The sequence below is a fragment of the Phodopus roborovskii genome, unplaced genomic scaffold, assembly GCF_943737965.1.
Source record: "Phodopus roborovskii unplaced genomic scaffold, PHOROB, whole genome shotgun sequence".
Taxonomy (NCBI): domain Eukaryota; kingdom Metazoa; phylum Chordata; class Mammalia; order Rodentia; family Cricetidae; genus Phodopus; species Phodopus roborovskii.
The window spans coordinates 1,976,568-1,995,294 of NW_026125537.1; the positions used below are offsets into that span (position 1 = coordinate 1,976,568).

Here is an 18,727-nt window from a genome sequence, read left to right on the forward strand (position 1 = left end):
GTCTTTACTTAACTTCTCAAAGCATTATACTCAGCTGGGTGTGGTGGTCCCAGCCTAGAAACCGAACCATCCAGGAAGCTGAAGTAGGAGGATCGTCATTTCGAGGTCGGCCTGTCATTTCTGCCCAACAGTGGTAGACAGTTTCTTAGCATGCTTGATATACTAGGTACCAGTCTCAGTGATAATAGGGGAAGGAAAAAACCTTGTAGCACTCTCGTCTTGCAATTAGTGGGATTAGCGGGTTCAGTAAAACTTGGCATCTGGCCTAGGAGTTTTCCACCTTTACTCTGCCAGCAGGTCTGTCTTTAATTTGTCCGGAGAAGCTAGGGTCTTTTACATGTTTTATTTACTATTTAATACTTCCATTGGACTGCTAAACTCAGAGACCTCTCTCTTTCTCACACACACACGTATATATATACTACTTATATACTTTCGTATATATAAATCTATATGAATTTCCTTTGTTTTGCGGGCTGTCGTTGGATCTCCAATCCCAGAGTGCTGTGAGCGGCCAGGTTATTAAGGACATTTCACATGAAATCCGTCTCAGTGTCCCACCTAACCTGGCCAGACTCTTTACGAAGACAGGGTCTATTCTATCTTCACTTCTGCACTGTGGAAGCATCCGGCCAGGCTTGATTACATTGGTGGGCGTGGGGAGCACCGGAGCTCCCCGGAAGGAGGAAGTCACCATTTGGCCTACAGTGCACGCCTTGCGGGAGTGGAACCGTGCACTCATCCGGGCGGGCGGAAGCTATTCCCGTCGAACCCCATTGGCGGTGACGAAACGAGGAACCCTGGGAGCCCGCCGGTGCTCCAGCACGCAGGTGCCAACCGTCCTAGCTGGGCTCCACCCCCGCGGGTCGCAGGTGGGTGGAGCGGGCGCATGCCCTGCGCGCGCAGGCGCGGTGGTGCGGGCGGCGTCTGCGGGGTGGGGGAGTGGGGGTGGGGCGTCGGTGACGCGATTCTGTCCGCGTTGGAGCGGGCGGGCCGCCGCCACAGTCTCCACGGCCGCCGTGTGACGTGGCACAGCAGAACACTTAACGCCGCGCCGGAGCCGCCGCGCCAGTCGCCGAGCAGGTCCCGCTCCCGCCACGTCGTGTCCCGCGGCCTCGCCGACGCGCCGGCCACAGAGAGACAGAGCTTCAGCCTTCGTGAGCCGGAGCCGAGGACGCCCGAGACCCCTGTCCCCTCCGTCGCAGGTGCCACCGCCGCTATGGGCCTCACCATCTCCTCGCTCTTCTCTCGCCTCTTCGGCAAGAAGCAGATGCGCATTCTGATGGGTGAGTGAGGGGCCGGGAGTCGGGGGCGGCCAAGGCGGGGGAGGGCGGCCGGGAAGAACCCTTCGAGGAACAATGGGGGAGAGGACTGAGCGAGCGCTGTCTCCAGCAGAGGCTGAGCCCGAGGCTTGGGCCACATTTCCTCTCTCTCGGCTTTGCTTGCCTCTCTCAACCCCCTGCTCTGATTGAGAGCCCGAGAAGACGGAGACGGGGTACAGGGTCGGCTTACACTGCCGAGGCCCATCCTGAGGGCAGCGGTCGACAGTGAGGCTGGGCCACGCCAGCCTTCCTCCTCCCCCTTCCCTGGTCGTGTACGCCCTGTGCACACACCGCTGGTATGTGAGCCCAGCCAGGGGCAGGAAGTGACCAGGCCCACTGTGCCGAAGGAGCACCCAAGGTTTGAGGAAAAAGTCCGCAGTCCTCTGAGCTCGTTTTACTAAACTTTGCCTTGCTGTGGATTCGACCTCATTTTCTCTAGACCTAAAACACCAAACCTCTTTGGTTTACTATCTTTGCTCTTTTAAACTAATTATATCCATCTAGGCTGGATAATAATAAAATTATAAAGTCAGCTTTTAGAAACGAACAAGTTTTTTTAACTGGATAGTTGTAAAGCACCTAAACTGAACATGATTCCGGAGTTCAGGGTAATCTGTTAAAAGAATAGGTTTTTCTTTTTCTTTTTTCTTTCTTTTTTTTTTTTCTTTTTCTTTTCTTTTTTTTTTTTTGCTGAAGGTTTTATTGCCCATTGAGGTCATTCACTATGCGAAGTAAGAGTTATCTCCTTAGTACAGCAGTCTGCCTCACAGCTGAGTTCAGGGACTGGAATAGTTGTCTTTTGACACGAGTGTGAGGAGAAAAGGATTACTTCTCACCCACAACTAAGAAGTGTTTTAGTTTCTGTAATATTACAGAGTATAAGGGTACAAGTTGGTTATTGTTTGTTCAGCCTTTTTTACAAGCCATAAAAAAATTATTCACGATTCATTCACAAAGCTAAGTGAAGATGTTTTCTTTCGGTTTCTCGGATCTCCCTTATGAAGAGGACAGTACTTTTAGGAGGATCAGCGTAAGTGGTTGGAAATGGGCAGTGAAAAAATATTTGAAGTCAAAGGGAGGACTTGGGACTGAGATAAATGTTTTTTAGAGATTAGCCAGTACAAGATTGTGTTACTGAAAAATAAAGAATGTATTGTAAATGAATTCTGTTTTTCTTTGCTATATACTCTTGTGATGGCTAACGGGATAAGAGGAGAAGGGTAGAATGATACTTTAAGCACTTTACTGTGTTTGAGAAACTTTCCTATCCAGCCCAGTAATGATTGGAAGAAAACGGAAATAGACAAGCATTTAACCTGCTGTGATGGTGAAAGGGATAAAAGGCACAGGTTGGGATTACTCTTTATGTAAAGTATATGATCACTCATGTACTTGCTTTCCTTTTTTGTCTTTCTGTTTTTGTCTTATGATAGAGGGTCTCCTTCCATAGCTCTGGCTGTCCTGGAACTCACAGAGATCCACCTGCCTAGGCCAAGTGCTAGGAGTAAAGGTGTGCGACACCACACCTTTAATTTTTCCTTTGTTAAAACCAATCTATTCATAAAGTCAACTTTTATGATAACTCATCAGAGGAAGTGTTAGTGTCAGGGTTATATGTATAAACTGGGAACATAGTGGTTTGGAAATTTGGTAATTCCTAAGAGGGTTTTTGTTTGTTTGTTTTTGCTTTGTGGCTTTATGAGTGATTGGTCTTGTAATTAATAATCACTTTTATGGTATCTCCCCCATCTAAGTATTGGGAATGTCAGTGAATAGATGATTGTATGTACGCGTGTGCACATATGCTCCTATGTATGTATTTTGCTTTGTGGTATGATTTTGAGAATAGAACTCAAGGCCTTCTGTATGTACCCTAGCCCTGAATGATTGCCCCCCCCTTCGTTAATAGGCTCATATTTTCTTTATCCAACTTATATGTTTCCTTGAGTCAACAGCTTTTCGAAGTCTATATTCTTTTGCTGGGGATTAAAATCTAGGTCTTGAGTGTTGAGCACAATCACTGAGCTCCACCTATAGTCCTAGACTGCTGTTTATAAACATATTAAGAGACAGGAGTAGTTTCTGGTTGGCCCAACTACTCTGGAGATGAAAACTTACTAGCTGCTCTCCCAACATTAATTTGAGAAGATGTTGAAAGACATATCTAATAGTTAACCCTAATTAAAAATGAACCAAGCCGGGTTTAGCATGATGTAGTGTACCTATAATCCCAGCACCAAGGAAGCTGAAACAGAAGGATCTCAAATTTGAGGCAAGGATGACTGTGTTTCAAGCATTAACAAATAGCCAATACAATATACTGAATTTAAAATCTTCTAGATTATTGGTCAGTAGACATGATGTGCTAGCTATTTATAAGGGAAATTTACTCAATTTAAATTACCTAGATCTCTCAAGTAGCCAGAGTTAGAAAGCAGTAGCTCTGAATTTTAAGGTGGGTTCCTATCTTATAGATCTGTGATAAGGTGTGCTTTTAGTAAATCAATACTTAAATTTTATTTCTGAAATTACTAACGTGTTTGTTAGAGTAGTTCTTTTTTTTTTTTTTTTTTTTTTTTTTTTTTCCTGACACTGGTTTCTCTGTGTAGCTTTGTAAGCTTTGTAGACCAGGCTGGCCTCCAGTGAACTCACAGAGAATCTACATGACTGCCTCCCGAGGCAAGCCTTACCCCCCCACCTGCCAGAGTTCCTAATTTTGACCTATTTCTTTTGAACTTGGGGGGAAAGGCTTCTGAGGTGTAGTGTCTTATATGAGCCACCTTGCCAGGTTTTTTGAGACAGGAGCTCATATAGTACAGGCTGACTTGCTATGTAACCAAGGCTGACCTTGAACTTCTCATCTACCTCCTGAACACTGGGAAGGGTTCTCCATTTGCAAATTTTAAAAAATAAACTAATAAGTAATAAAATTTACTAATAAGTGAGACTTTAAGATAGAATAATGCTTCATTTTTTTCCTCAAAAACATTTTATAATTTTTTATTATATAATTCTTGTTTCTTAGTCTTTTTTTTTTTTTGGTGTGTGAAATTTAGACATGAAAAAAGTGATTATCACCTGTAATTCAACCATTTCACTATTATTATTTAATATTTATTTGTGTGTGAGAGATCTCCTGGAACTGCAGTATACTGACCAATGTGAGTGCTGGGAATTGAATTCATGTCCTTTAGAAGAACAGTAAATTCTTACCATTGAGCCATCTCTTCAGCTCCTATTTGTCACATTTATTTTCCACATTTTAGAATGTTGTATTTTGTATTCCTCTAAAATTGTTTTGTGTTCCTTTTTACTTAATATATTACAAGCATTTTTATACCAATTACTAGGCTTTGATAATTTGTTGCTAAATAACTCATTCATAAAAGGGAAGATACTCAATTTTGTTGGGTAAAAGCAAAATCCAAATATTCATTTTAGCAAAACCTACACTTATTTTTTTCTGTAACTGGTAGTTCCAATTTCAGTTTAGATGGTTAAATCTCCAAGGAACTAGATACATTATGTAGATGTTAAGATACTTTAGTCTTAAAGGTCAGGTATATACTATTCAAGAGTTCTGGCATCAGAATTAATTTTCCTTTTTTTTTTCCTTTTGGTTGTTCAAGAGAGTGTTTCTCTGTATAATAGCTCTAGCTATGCTGGGATTCACTCTTTAGAACAAGAGGCTGGCCTATGCTCCCCGAATGCTGGGATTACAAACATGAGCCACCACCACTTGGTCAGAATTAGCTTTCTTATGTTGGTGGGTGTTTTGTGCAAGGTCTCATATCTTAGGCTGGGTTGGAATTCCTGATTTTTCTGTCCTATTTCCCATATTCTGAGATTACAACTGACCAACTATTTTGCTTGTTTTTCTGATTTTTGCAAATAGAGGTAAATGTTCATAAACTCTAACCTACGCTGAACCGTCAAAATGTCTCAGAAGATAAGGGCACTTGCTGCCAGGCATGGACCACTGGAATTCAGTCTTTGGGAATGGAATGGTGGAGGGACAGAATTAACTCCTACAAGCCTTGATCTCCACAGGCACTGCATTCATGCATGCAGCCACACAGAAAACAAAATAATTAACTGTAATAAAAATTGCGCCACCCCTAAAGTATAATTTTTTTTATGTTTACAAAGTTGTCTATCAGTTACCACTGTCAAATTCCTGAATATTTTCATGACTGCCCAAAATGAATCCCATAACGTATTTTTAATATAAATTTTACTTATTCTTTGGGTATTTCACATCATGTACCCCAATCCCACTTATTTCCTAGTCCTTCCATATCAGCCCCTATCCCTGTACCATCCCCCCAAAAGTAAAAACACAATCAAAGCACTTGGATTCTTCGTCTTTCCCAACTCTCCAACCCCTCATCATCCATCTTAGAGGCATTGGAACCCATAACTTTTATCAGTCACTCCCATTTTTTTTCTTTTACCATCCATGGCAACCGCTGATATTCTTTGTTTCCATAGGTTTTTCTGTTCTGGACATTTCAGCTAATAGAATAATATATCCATTTATCAATTGATGGGAAGTGTTGGGATTAAAGGCATGATACCCCACCTGACCCAAAGGTGAATTTTGATGTTAATAAAACTTGATCACTATTAACTACCCAAAGAGGTCTTATACTCTTCACAGAAGAATTGAAAGATCTGGTTGGGTCTCCCTCCCACCCTATCTTTTTGCTGAGAATGTCAAATCCAAAGCCTTATACTTGCTATGCAAGGGGCTTTGCCATTGAGCTGCCACTCTCAGATTTGCTCATCTTATTGACATTATTACACACTTGAAAAATAAATGCTTTGTGTCTGTGAGGGCAGACTAGTCATTGCCTAATATATGTCATACATAGTACTTTGGAAGGAAAAAAACTGGTACCCAGTATTAACAAGTTAGAGAGCATAGGAGTAAGGAAATGAATGAATGCTTGAGTCCCATCCTTCTCCTAACCCTCAGTACCCCTCCTTACTACCCTTGTTTTCAAATTAGAGTTCTAAAAATTGGTGGGGGTACACACCATGTCATGTTCTTTTCTTGTAAACGGCATCAGAAAGATGCTCCTGTTTTCAGGATATGAGGTTGTTTTACAGGTTGAAGTCCAATTTCTGTAGCTTTTCATTCTTTTGGACTAACTAACTGAAAGTCACACTTAAATACACAGGAATATAAACTGGATGAAAAACCCACTAGCTTTGATTTCATGTGTTAAGTCATGGTTTGAATTAAACATTAAGTATATGTATATTTTTGTCTAAACTAGTACTCTGTTGATTTTGTTTTTAAATTCTGGAATAAAGTAAGTGCAGGCAGCCAAATGAGATGTTCTTTAAAAAAGAAGTACATTGAATGATGTTATTAGATACTAACCTTTTATTTATGAGAGCTTTAATCTATAACAATATATGTTTTTAATTTGTTCTTTGTTGCTGCTGCTGCTACTACAATAAAGAGGCTTATATAATACCTTCTCATATAGACTTTGTCTCATACACAAGCTTATTTCCTTCTACTTACCTGTGTCTCATGGAGTAAGAACATTTAGCATGTGTGGTGGCACATGCCTGTAATTCTAGCACTAGAGAGGCAGTGGCAGAAAAAGGATCAGGATGTTAAGGCCAGCTTTGGCACAGTATGAGTTTGAGATCAGATTGGACTACATGAGATCCTGTTTTAGAGAACACATACACAAAGAAAGAAAATTGAATTGGACAAGAGGACCATTTTCAAAACACAAATCAAGACTTTGAATCTTACTTTAGTCACTATTAGTCTTATCAGGAGACTAGGACATAGCTACTTACATTGGTTCCCCTTAACATTAAGAACTTTTTAAAAGAAAGATTTCACTTTTAGTTTTTAATTAGGTGTATATATATGCCAGTGTGTGGGTATATGAACATGAGTGTAGTGCTTTTTCAGGCCAGAAGAGAGCATTGGATCCTTTAGAGCTGGAGTTAAAGGCACATAAAAGACATGTGATAATAATGGCTGCCAGGAACTGAACCATTACTTACTCTAAACCATTAAGTCATCCCTCCAGCATGAAGACCATCTATTCAAAATACACTGTAAATATTAAACAGGATTAAAATTTTGGTCTGGAGACATGGTTTAGTTGCTGTACTGTATACTAGCTTCTTCATTTCTAACAGGCACAGCTCACATATAATCCTAGCACTAATATTCAGGGAAATAGAGGCGGGAGTATCAAGAGTTGAAGGCCATCCTCAGCCACATGAGTTTGAGGCCACTCTGGGATACATAAGAGAGAGACCCTGTCTCCAACAGTGGCACTATGACAGTTGGTGGCACATTGCCCAGAGATTAGAACTCAAGTCTGCCAGTTCCCCCTTTTTTTTTTTTTTTTTTAATTTCTATAGGTCTAAAAGGAAAAGCGGAAAAGGTAGGAAGTATTGATTGGAGGTTGGGGGGAGCTAGGATAGAAATGAGGAAAAACTTTTGTGTTAACTCATTTGTGTATCAGACAATTAACTTTTACTTTGAAACTAAATTGTTGAATTGCTTATGTATATTTGATTCAGATCTATGGTGTCTTTTTTCTAGTTGGATTGGATGCTGCTGGCAAGACGACAATTCTGTATAAACTGAAATTAGGGGAGATAGTCACCACCATTCCTACCATTGGTAAGAAAATTTATAAATGACTATATACAGTGAAATTTTTTTTGTTTTTGTTAATCATAGAGATGATATGGTAAAACTTAAAAAGCTATTCTAAGAGAATTCCACATTAAAGGGGTTTCTTGGTACTTATGCACAGTGGTCATTTGGGTGTTGCTTTGTTTTCTTATAGGTTTTAATGTGGAAACAGTAGAGTATAAGAACATTTGTTTCACAGTATGGGATGTCGGTGGTCAAGATAAAATTAGGCCTCTCTGGAGGCATTACTTCCAGAATACCCAGGTGAGATGTGCCATATATTTGTAACTTTAATTTATAGATTTTATATTCTGACTTTTGTATTGAATGCTGACTTATTTATATTCTTCTCATTACACTCATTTCTTCTTTAGCATGCTCTTACCCATGCCTTTACATGGTGTGGGAGAATTATTTTTTTAAATGTTGCTACTCCAGTGAAATTTTGGATGGGAATAAATGAGTTGTCAAGAATGAAGTATTTTATTAGTCTTAACCTTAACTGAGTCTTAACCTTAATTTTGAGATTGTTATTCAGCACAGTGGACATAAGACAGTGGTAGACTTTGATTTAGCTCAGTCTGTTTTGTTAACTTGTAACACATTTTTATCTTATATAAGATACACTGGCATGAAAGAGACCTTAGTGATTGTGTAGATTAGGAGTTGTCAAATTTGACTGCACTTTGAACCACTGAGGGAGTTTTGAAAATCTCAAAAGCCAAGCAAAGCAGTCTTTTTGTTTGTTTGTTTGTTTTTGAGATAGGGTTTCTCTATAGCTTTGGAGTCTGTCCTGGCACCTTCTCTGTATAGACTAGCCTGGCCTTGAACTCACAGTGATCCTCTTGTCTCTGCCTCTCAGGTGCCGGAAGGAAAGGTGTGCACCACCACCACCTAGCCAGCAAAGCAGTCTTAGTGCTCTTGTAGCACTTTAGTATGTATATGAATTACCTGGTTATCTGTTAAAAATATAGATTGATTCAGTGGGATAAACAAGCTTCTTAGATTTGATACTGTGTTGATTTTGCTAGTTTGAGTTCTTATAACAGCAACTCTGTTGACACCTTTGAACTATGGGGAGGTCTCTCTTGGATTGTAGGATGTTTAAGAGACACCCTTAGTGTTTACCTTCTAAGTAGCCCCTATACTTTCCAAGTCAAGTTGTTAACAACTATAAATGCTTGCAAGATTGCAAAAAACTCCCTAGGGACAAAATTATTTCCTGGTGAGAACCACTATTCTACTTCTATTCTTGTGTTCTCTCTTTATCTTCTTTCTCTTTTCTCTCCTCTCTCCCTCCCTCTTCTTCCTTCCTCCCTCATTCCCTCTGAGTGCTGAGACTGTAGGCATGCACCATTATGCGAGGTTTCTAAATGTGAGGAAGCTGAAACTTAGAAGTGACTTGAAGATTGAGTTCCAGCTGGGCAGCAATGGCACATACCTGTAATTGCACTTAGGAAGCAGGAGGATGCATCTAAATTCAGTCTATAGCCTGTTCCTGCATAGTAAGTTTTAGGCCAGCTAAGGCTCCATAGGGAGAGCCTGTCTTTAAAAGGAAAAGATTGAGGAGTTCTTTTTTTGTTAACCTGGTCACATCAGGTTGTGTTTTACTGCTAAAGTTGAGAATTTTTGAAGTAGTATAGTAAACGTTTGGGATAGTTAAGATTTGCAGTGTTGTGTTTATTCTCCATTGAGGTATGTTGTAGCTCAGTAGCAGTAAACACCCTTGTTGAGTGGCTGGAACAATCCTGGCTTAAGGAGTAAGTCTTACTAAATAAGTGTATGTATATAAAAATATGTGGCATATTTTTTTTTTTTTTTTACTAAAAAACAAGAATGTGTTCATTCACATGGCTTTGGGTAGAAAACATTTTGTAGAAGTACAGACTTAAACATTGTGGAAATAGAAATTAACACAATAAACTCGTGTATATCTGAAGTAAAATTAGGTATGATATAAATCTTGCTGGTTTTAATCCTTATGTTTGTTTAAAATGCTTTGTAAGATGTGTGACTCATGAATTTGAGTCCAATCCTGGCCTCTTTGGACAACCATAGAATTAAAGGTCAGAGCATTCTTCATCTTGCCAGCTAGGGAAAAGTCAATGTGGCTTGGTGCAAGCTATTTTAGCTTGCATTTCTAGCATTCCTAATCAGTTCTAACTCTTAACACTTAAACAAAATGAATTGTTTACTGTAGTAAATTCCTCTCCCCTCATAACTCTCAATTTTTATGCTTTTCTAAATAATTTGTTTGACTCTTTAAAAAAAAAGGTTTTTATTTTGTTTGTGGAGTTTTTTTGTTTGCTTGTTTTTCATCATGTTTGTATGTGTACCACATACATGCCTGGTGCCTGCAGAGCCAGAAAAGGTTGTTAGATCCCTGGAACAGAGATGGCTGTGAGCTTCCCTATGGGTGCTGGGAACTGAACCTGGGTCCTTTACCAGAACAGAAAGTGCTCGTAATCACCACTGAATCAACTCTTATTTTTAGAAACCTAGCTTTTCCATACTGTTGATCCTAGGCTATTACAGGAAAGGACTAACTTAGAATTTATTCTTGAAAATTTCCCTCTTACTAATGTTACTTTGGAACATTAGTTCCAAAAATTGAAAATGGAATGTTAAGAAAATGAGATTGGGGCTGGAAAGATGGCTCAGCAGTGTTTGTTGCAAAAGACCTATGTTTGATTTCCAGCACCCACATCATTCCTCACAATCATCTGTAACACCAGTTTCAGGGGGATCTGATGATCTCTTCTGACACCTCTGCCTTGCAGGCTCCTGCATATGTGTATATATATATAAAACGTTCAGACACATACCCATTAAAAGAAATAAAATTAATAAAAAAATTCTGTAGGGTTGTAGAAAGATTTAACCAAACAAGTATAAGCATTTAACAGAGATGCAATTTACTACTATTTTATTAGCTGAGAATTTTGTACCGTACCATATGGAAATTTTCTGTTTCTCATCAGTTGTTTCCCAATCCTACTTCTGTTGAATAGAATTGTAGTATTTGTGAATAGCTTTAAAATTCTTACACTGCCTTTTCTGTTACGGATTTCTTATTTGGCCATGCAACCCTTTAATCTTTCATGAGATACTTGCTTAGGGCTTGTTTCTTCCAGTCCAAGTTAATAGGCAACTTTTCGGAGCAAGTCTTTTTTTTTATTATTATTTCTATGATGAAGTATATAAAAACTATTGACTGAGCAGCTTGTATTGATGTATTTAAGAATACACACACTAACAACAAGGCAAAAATGGTCATGAATTTGAAAGAGAGCAAAAGCCTGGGGGTAAATAGAAGGGGCAGAAGGGGAGAAAATGGAAGAAGAGAAATGATGTAATTATATTACATTCTCAAAAGCCAGAAAAATATGTAATAATATAATTAAAAAATTACATTTATATAGTTCGTTGTTAGTAGTGAAAATGTTTTTTCTTAAAGATGATTAAACCCTCAGAAAGTTATTCTTGTAGTCACAGAAGTGAAAAGAACATGTTAGTACCATTATGCAATTCACTATTCTAAAATCTTTATTTAAAACAAAAAAAAGAAGTGTGTCATCTTTCCTTTTTACACTTTGTACATGCTTTTTACTGCATATATAAATCTACATAGTTCATAAATTTTTGAGGAGCCTTTGTTTATTATTTTCCTTTTGTGTTCACTATGTAGCCTCTGTTTTATTTTTAAGACTGGGTTTTACATAGCCCATGCTACCCTGGAAATCAAAGTATGGCTGATGGTCCTTTGGAACTTGTGATCTCCTGTCTATGCTTCTTAAATGCTGGGATCACAGTGGAGTATAATACCACACCCAGTTTTATTCAGTGTAAGAGCTCAAACAAACCCAGGGTTTCTTGCATGCCAAACAGCATTCTACCCTCTGAGCTATACCCCCCAGACCTGTAACTCTTTTGCTACTTGTATGTTGCTGTATTTAAATATGATAGAGAAAAGGGGTAATTGTTGTTTACCTTAGGAATGAGAAAAGTAGTCATTAGTTAATAAAGTTGGGGGGGGCCTTGGAGAATGATATTACATGATGCTTAAGTCAGTTTTTAATAGATGATCCTTGAACTTATTTTTCTGTTGTTTATTTGATTTTTATTAAACAAAAGTGTTTTAGTTAGGGTTACTATTGCTGTGATTAAAACCATGACCATAGCAACTTGAGGAAGAAAGGGTTTATTTGGGTTACAATTCCACATCACTGTTCATGAAAGGAAGAGCAAGAACTCAACCAGGGCAGGAACCTAGAGGCAGAAGCTGATGAGATGGAAGATGTCAGTTTATTGGCTTGCTCAACTTTTTTACAGAACCCAACACCACCAGCCCATGGTTTATCAATCACTAATTAAGAAAATGCCCTACAGGCCTGCCTATAGCCAGATCTTATGGAGGCATATTCTTAATTGAGGGTCCTTCTGGATGAATAGCTTGTATCAAGCTGATATAAAATTAGGCAGAGCAGAAACTTCTTAATTTTAGAGTCACGTTTTACTTATTTTCTGGTGGCAGGGGTAGGAGATTATGTCACTTAGATTTGTATCATAGGAACGAGTCTCTTCTTTCCTCTCATGTGGGTTCTGGGACCAAAGTCAAGTCATCATGTGCCTTTACCTGCTGAACTGTGTTGCTAGCTCCATGTTAGAGACTTTTAAAAACTATTTTTAAATATTCTGTCTTAGTTAAGAATTACTACTACTGTGATGAAACATCATGATCAAAGCAATCCAGAACCATCTGTCCAGGGATAGCACTACCCACCATGGGCTGGGCCCTTCAGCATCAATCATTTAATAAAAAAATGCCATGCAGCTGGATCTTAGGGAGTCATTTTTTCACTTGTAGTTCCTCCTTTCAGATGACTTTAGCTTGTTGACGTAAAACTAGCCAAGACACAAGAACATACTGTCTACCATGTGTTTAACTCTCCATCTTTTTTTTTTGCTAGTGTATTTTATTTATAGTTAGTGTGGCCCTTAAGTTTAACTGTTATAATTTATTGGAAAATATTTTCCCTAGGGTCTTATTTTTGTGGTAGATAGCAACGATCGTGAAAGAATTCAGGAAGGAGCCGCTGTGCTGCAGAAAATGGTAAGTATGTATTTTAAGTTGAAAATTTTTCAAGATATTTTGGGGGGGTATTGTCTGTGATTACACATTTTAGAGGTAGAAGTAAACTTAGAAAAATATATTATTTCCAAGTTCTTAAGAATGCACAGAAAAAACTGCTACATATAGTCTATTGATTTATTTATGTAGTTCAGCAGTTCTCAACCTGTGGGTCAAGACCCCCTTTTGGAGGTCAAATGACCTTTTCACAAGGGTCACCTAAAACCATTTACATTATGATTCATAACAGTAGCAAAATTAAAATTACAAAGTAGCAATGAAAATAATTTTATGGTTGTGGATTACTACAACATGAACTGTATTAAAGGGTCACAGCATGAGGACAATTGAGAACTACCTTCTTAAAAACCATTCAATATTTGCTCAAACTGAAAGAGCTGAAATTTATAACAGTGCTAGAAATTTACATAGAGAAATGTAATTGGTGTTTAGTAGCTTGTTTAATGTTGACTAAAATGTATATTTAAGAAGACTTGAGTAGTAGTTTGATTTTAGAAGAGTAGCTGCTAACAGTTTAATCTTTATCTCCAGCTTCTGGAAGATGAGCTGCAGGACGCAGTGCTACTGCTCTTTGCAAACAAACAGGATTTGCCAAACGCTATGGCCATCAGTGAGATGACAGATAAATTAGGTCTTCAGTCTCTCCGTAACAGAACAGTAAGTATTTGAAGGTGATACTAACCTCCTCACTCATAAAGTTGGGGTAATTGGGCTAATACTCAGCTGCTTATTAGTATTGTTCTGTGGAGATAGGTCTAACTATAGTCCTGGCTGTCCTGGAACTGGCTCTGTAGACAGGCTGGCCTCAAACTCACAGAGATCCCTCTGCCTCTGCCATCATGCCTGCCCAGTATAAATGAATAATAATTTCCTTTGGACAGATGGGACATTTATAAAAATAAGACAATATGGTTTATAGAAAATATATACTATACTAAAAACCATCCCTTTCAGACTTTATTTCAAAATTATAAGTATTAAATTATTTATTAAGTTATATTAAATTTTTAAAAAAATATTAGTAGTCTCAGCCAGGTGTTGGTCATGCACTCCTTTAATCCCAGCACTTGGGAAGCAATTTTATACTTGGCTTGCTTTTTTTTTTTTTTTTTTTTTTTTAAGGTGGTTCTCACTATGTAGTCTATTCTGGCTTGAATTTAGGGACATTTTCATGCTTTTCTTTCCCTAGTGCTAGAATTACAGGTGTCTGCTATTGTACCAAGCCCTACATTTTGTGCTGCTTATCTTTGTGTATTAACTTCAAAACCTTTTTTTTTCTTCTTCTTCTTCCTTGGTGTTTCAAGACAAGGTTTCTCTGTTCTCTGTATTGCTTTGGAGCCTGTTCTGGAACTAGCTCTGTAGACCAGGCTGCCTCTGCCTCTGCCTCTCCCTCCCAAGTGCTGGGATTAAAGGTGTACGCCACCTAGTTTCTTAACTTCAAAACCTTATAGAGGAACCTCTCCTGACATTTTTTAATATAAAATTACAAGAAATACTGTGCTTATTAGTGATCATACACATAGAAATGGTATCATAGTCATGAGACCATGTCTTCAAAAACCAAAATACTATGAAAAACCAATAATGCTCCATACTTTACAGCAGCTTTGCATTAACTTGTCATTGTCAACAAGATATTGTTAATTGTTCAGACTGTTGTGATGTCTCACATGAATTAAAGATAATACAAGTTTTTACTAGGGTATTTGGTATTCAGGTAATTGGTAACATGGTTAAACCTGCCATGACTTTTTCTTTTTTTTATTATTCATTCATGTATTTTATGTGTATGAGTATTCTGTCTCCATGCACATCCCATTACAGATGGTTGTGAGCCACCATTTGGTTGCTGGAAATTGAGCCTTGGTCCTCTGGAAGAGCAGTGAAGTGCTCTTAACCACTGTGCCATCTCTCTAGCCCAAGTTTTTTCTTCTAATGTGAAATAAGGCTAGTTTGTTTAAAATGAGTAAACTATCCATTAAATGTGAATTGTTTCCTAGGTGTTTTGTGGAGGTTTTTCTTTGAGACCTGGTCTCTTTTTATTGTTTAGATTTTATTGTGTTTCAAACGAGCAGCTAAGGATCTTAAAAGATGAAACTTAGAATGTATGAGATGAAATTATTTTTTTAAGTAAAATTATGTGAAAAGTTAAAGTTCTTAGAATATTAACAGACATATTTCAGAAACTTAACCCTTTTAGACTAGCAATGTTATTTAAAGACAGCACTTGCCCAGTGCATTTGAGGCCGTGGGTATGATCTGTAGGGCTACAAAAAGCAAAGTTTAAAAATTTTGCACATGAGTTCTACTTAGTTTATGGGTTATAATGAGAGGATCTTAAGGTCTAGGTCAGTGATGTTAGACTTTCCTATTATTCTTCAGATTTTTAAATGGATAGAGTGAGGAAATTCCTAAAGGATACTTTTGAGTGACCTTTGTAGTTACTACTAAGAGCATTAAATTCATGTGTCGGGATGCAAGTAGTTTACTTATTTGCTTAATGTTTATTACAATCACAGTAATCACATTACAGTTTCCACTCATAATTACTTACTCAGTAGTGCCCTTGGACATTTATTGGCAAGGATTTAATATTTTCTGTTTAAAAATAGCAGTATGTATTATCTTGTTAATCAAGTATTTTCTTGTCCTTTCTTCACAGTGGTATGTCCAAGCCACTTGTGCTACCCAAGGAACTGGTCTGTATGAGGGACTCGATTGGCTGTCAAATGAACTTTCAAAACGCTAAATGAACCGGGATATCTATCTAACCAAGGACATGTTTGATAGAATTGGTCTAGACTTGTTACAACAAAATTAGTTTGCATCTTGGTTATTAAAGGATATCTGAGACAGGTTTGGGCAGACTATTACAGCATTTAAAACTTATTTTGTTGCCAATTATTGTTTACCAAGCACAATGTTGCTATTTAGCAATATGCTTGGGTGTAAGAGAAATTCTCCTTGGGAAAAAAAAGTATCCACTGTTATACTTCCTTAAGCCTAAATGCCACCTTTAAACAAATCTGTTTTGAGTGTTTTTTTGAGCCCACACCAATAATGTTATAAAGTTATTCCCTTGATACTTTACTGATACCTTTATCATTCCTATAACAGTCTGCTGATTTAAAAATGTAGCATTCCATTTGTATTTATTTCTACCCCTTGCAAAAAAAGACTTTTCTAATACTGCTTGGACCAGCCAGGGAAACACTGTTCAATTTTCTTGTACTGAGGATTCACCACCACCACATTATTGACTCCTGGCTTCCATTAGCCAAACTTAACCACATCAATATAGTTTGGATTTGATAGATAAATCTGTGCTGGTTGCAAAGAGTTCAATATTGAGATAACTTTTAATACTCAGCAGATTGTCTTCCTTTATATTGTTACCTTTTTTATGTTGCATGTTGCTTTTGGAATCAGCCTGACTCTTTGCCCAGTATATGATAGTTCTGCTTATATTTTACTGTTTATTGATGAACATATCTTCATGAAGAATTTTTTTTGGGAAACTCATTAAATTCAGTGAATAATTTTTCTTCATAACCCATTTGAAATTATTCCTAATAAAATAATAAAAAATGATTGTGTTCTTTTGAGTCTTTGCAATATTTAAAACTGATTTCCTTACATAACAAAGTTGATTTGTATATTTTACATGGTATGGCCAATAATATAAATCCCAGTGAGTTTACTAATGGTTTAAGTTGGCGGTAAACTTAACCATAGTTTATTAAGGGTGTCAAAGTAAGGTGCAGTAAAAAGAATTTTACTTTTTCTAGTAGAATACCGTTTAAAGCTATAAAGTTCAAATGACAGGTGGAGAAGAGCAAAAATTGTCATTAACTCCAGAAGCAGGGTATGGAGGGGTTGGTGATCAAGCTCAGCTGGAATGCTTGCCTTGTATGCACAGAGCCCCCAAGTTTGATCCCTAGTACCATGTTCCATGGAGGTATCAGGCATGTCAGAAATTGTCATTGTCTATTTAGTGAGTTTGAGGCCAGGCAGGGAAACAGGAGACCTTTCTTTAAAAAAAAAAAAAAAGTAAAATAACACGTGGGTATGCATACTTTTGGCAACTAACATTAGGTAGAATACATAGCTAAGTGATGCTACTGGAGAATAGGCTACAAGCACTTTATAACTTAGTGGTTCAAGTCAACACGAAGCTGTGTGCAACTTAAGGCAGCAATAGTGGTACATGCCATAACTATACTAATTAGGAGATATTTTTGTATTTTAATGTCTCATGTATCATAAACTTTATTATTTGTTTAATGATTCTTAATAGCTTAGAGGTTTATATGAACTCATGGATCAAAAGTTTTGAGACAGATTTCTGTAACAACCCTGCCTGTTCTGGAACTTGTTCTGATCAGGCTGGTCTCAAACTCACGAAGATCCACCTGCCTCTGTCCCTCCCCAGTGCTGGGATTAAAAGTGTATACCATTATGCCTGGCTTAAAAAATTTATTTCCACATGCTTTTAAAATGTGAGTTTTTAAATAGTTGATAAAATAAAAACTGAATTTAACAAAATAAATTGAAGCTAAACAGTTTATGATTATATGAAATAGGCTACTGGGATAAAGTATGTTCACTTAGTAGGCTTTGTTTGATGTGACTGAAACTTCCTTAGCTCAGCAGGTGAATTCTCCCTTCTTTCCAAATAAGAGACGTATTATTCTTGTTGGAGAAAACTAAAATATAGCACAGTGTGTTTTTTATGGTGTATAAAGCAGACAGTTTGAAACTGCAAGTTCAGGGGTAGGAACCATAAGTTAGCACCATAGTGAATTTTAAAACTAAGCCATTTGAAGGCTCTTTATTTTTTTTGTTATATTTAGGCAAATAATTAACAATAGTTATTCCCAGTTATAAACTTATGTTTAGGTGCCTAAATTGGATTTGGTAAACAGTAATAAGTAAAGCAGCTGTGATAGTGTTGCTTTCTAGGTCATTGTTACAGTAGAAATGGACCTAGGTTCCCTTCTGCCTTGACAGTAGTTCCTACTTTGCCAATGAATAGTATGTATTCAATTTTCTCGAGCACCAAAGGACTAGCTTTTAGGAACTGTTCTGGGTTTAGTTACAGTGGGGTTTTTGTTTTGTGCAGACTTAGACCCATTCAAATAGGGATGTACAATAGTTTTCTCTCCTACACACTTTTGCCTGCCATAATTTGTCTTAGTGTTCAACCTTGTTTTTTAAAAATGGAAAATTTCAAAAGAATAAGGTTTTAAGTAATTTTTATTATAGCGTGTCATAAATTTTCTATTTGTTAGTACATTTTATAAGTATGTACACATACACAAAAAATTGATATAGGCTGTGATACTGTTTTAGGAATCCATTAGGGAAGACGTGTTCCCTAGAAGAATGTAAATTAAAAAGCAAAACCAGTACCACTTCATACTAGAATATCTTATCAAAGAATAAAAATATTAAGGACGTGCAGAAATTAGAGCCCTCATGTACTTCTGGAGACTGTATACCTGCTTTCAGTATTACTTTAGCAATTTCCCAAAAGGTAAATATTTTTCTATATGACCCAACAATGCTCCT

General features: G+C 37.6%; 1 protein-coding gene across 1 annotated transcript; it reads left to right on the forward strand.

Moving 5' to 3' along the window:
- Window positions 1-1,131: 1,131 nt before the first annotated feature.
- Window positions 1,132-16,747, forward strand: Arf4 (ADP ribosylation factor 4). The gene is made up of 6 exons (XM_051176735.1): window positions 1,132-1,286; window positions 7,909-7,989; window positions 8,159-8,268; window positions 13,046-13,117; window positions 13,688-13,813; window positions 15,819-16,747. The coding sequence occupies exons 1-6, from the start codon at window positions 1,220-1,222 to the stop codon at window positions 15,903-15,905; spliced, it is 543 nt and encodes a 180-aa protein (XP_051032692.1). The 5' UTR covers window positions 1,132-1,219; the 3' UTR covers window positions 15,906-16,747.
- Window positions 16,748-18,727: the final 1,980 nt, after the last annotated feature.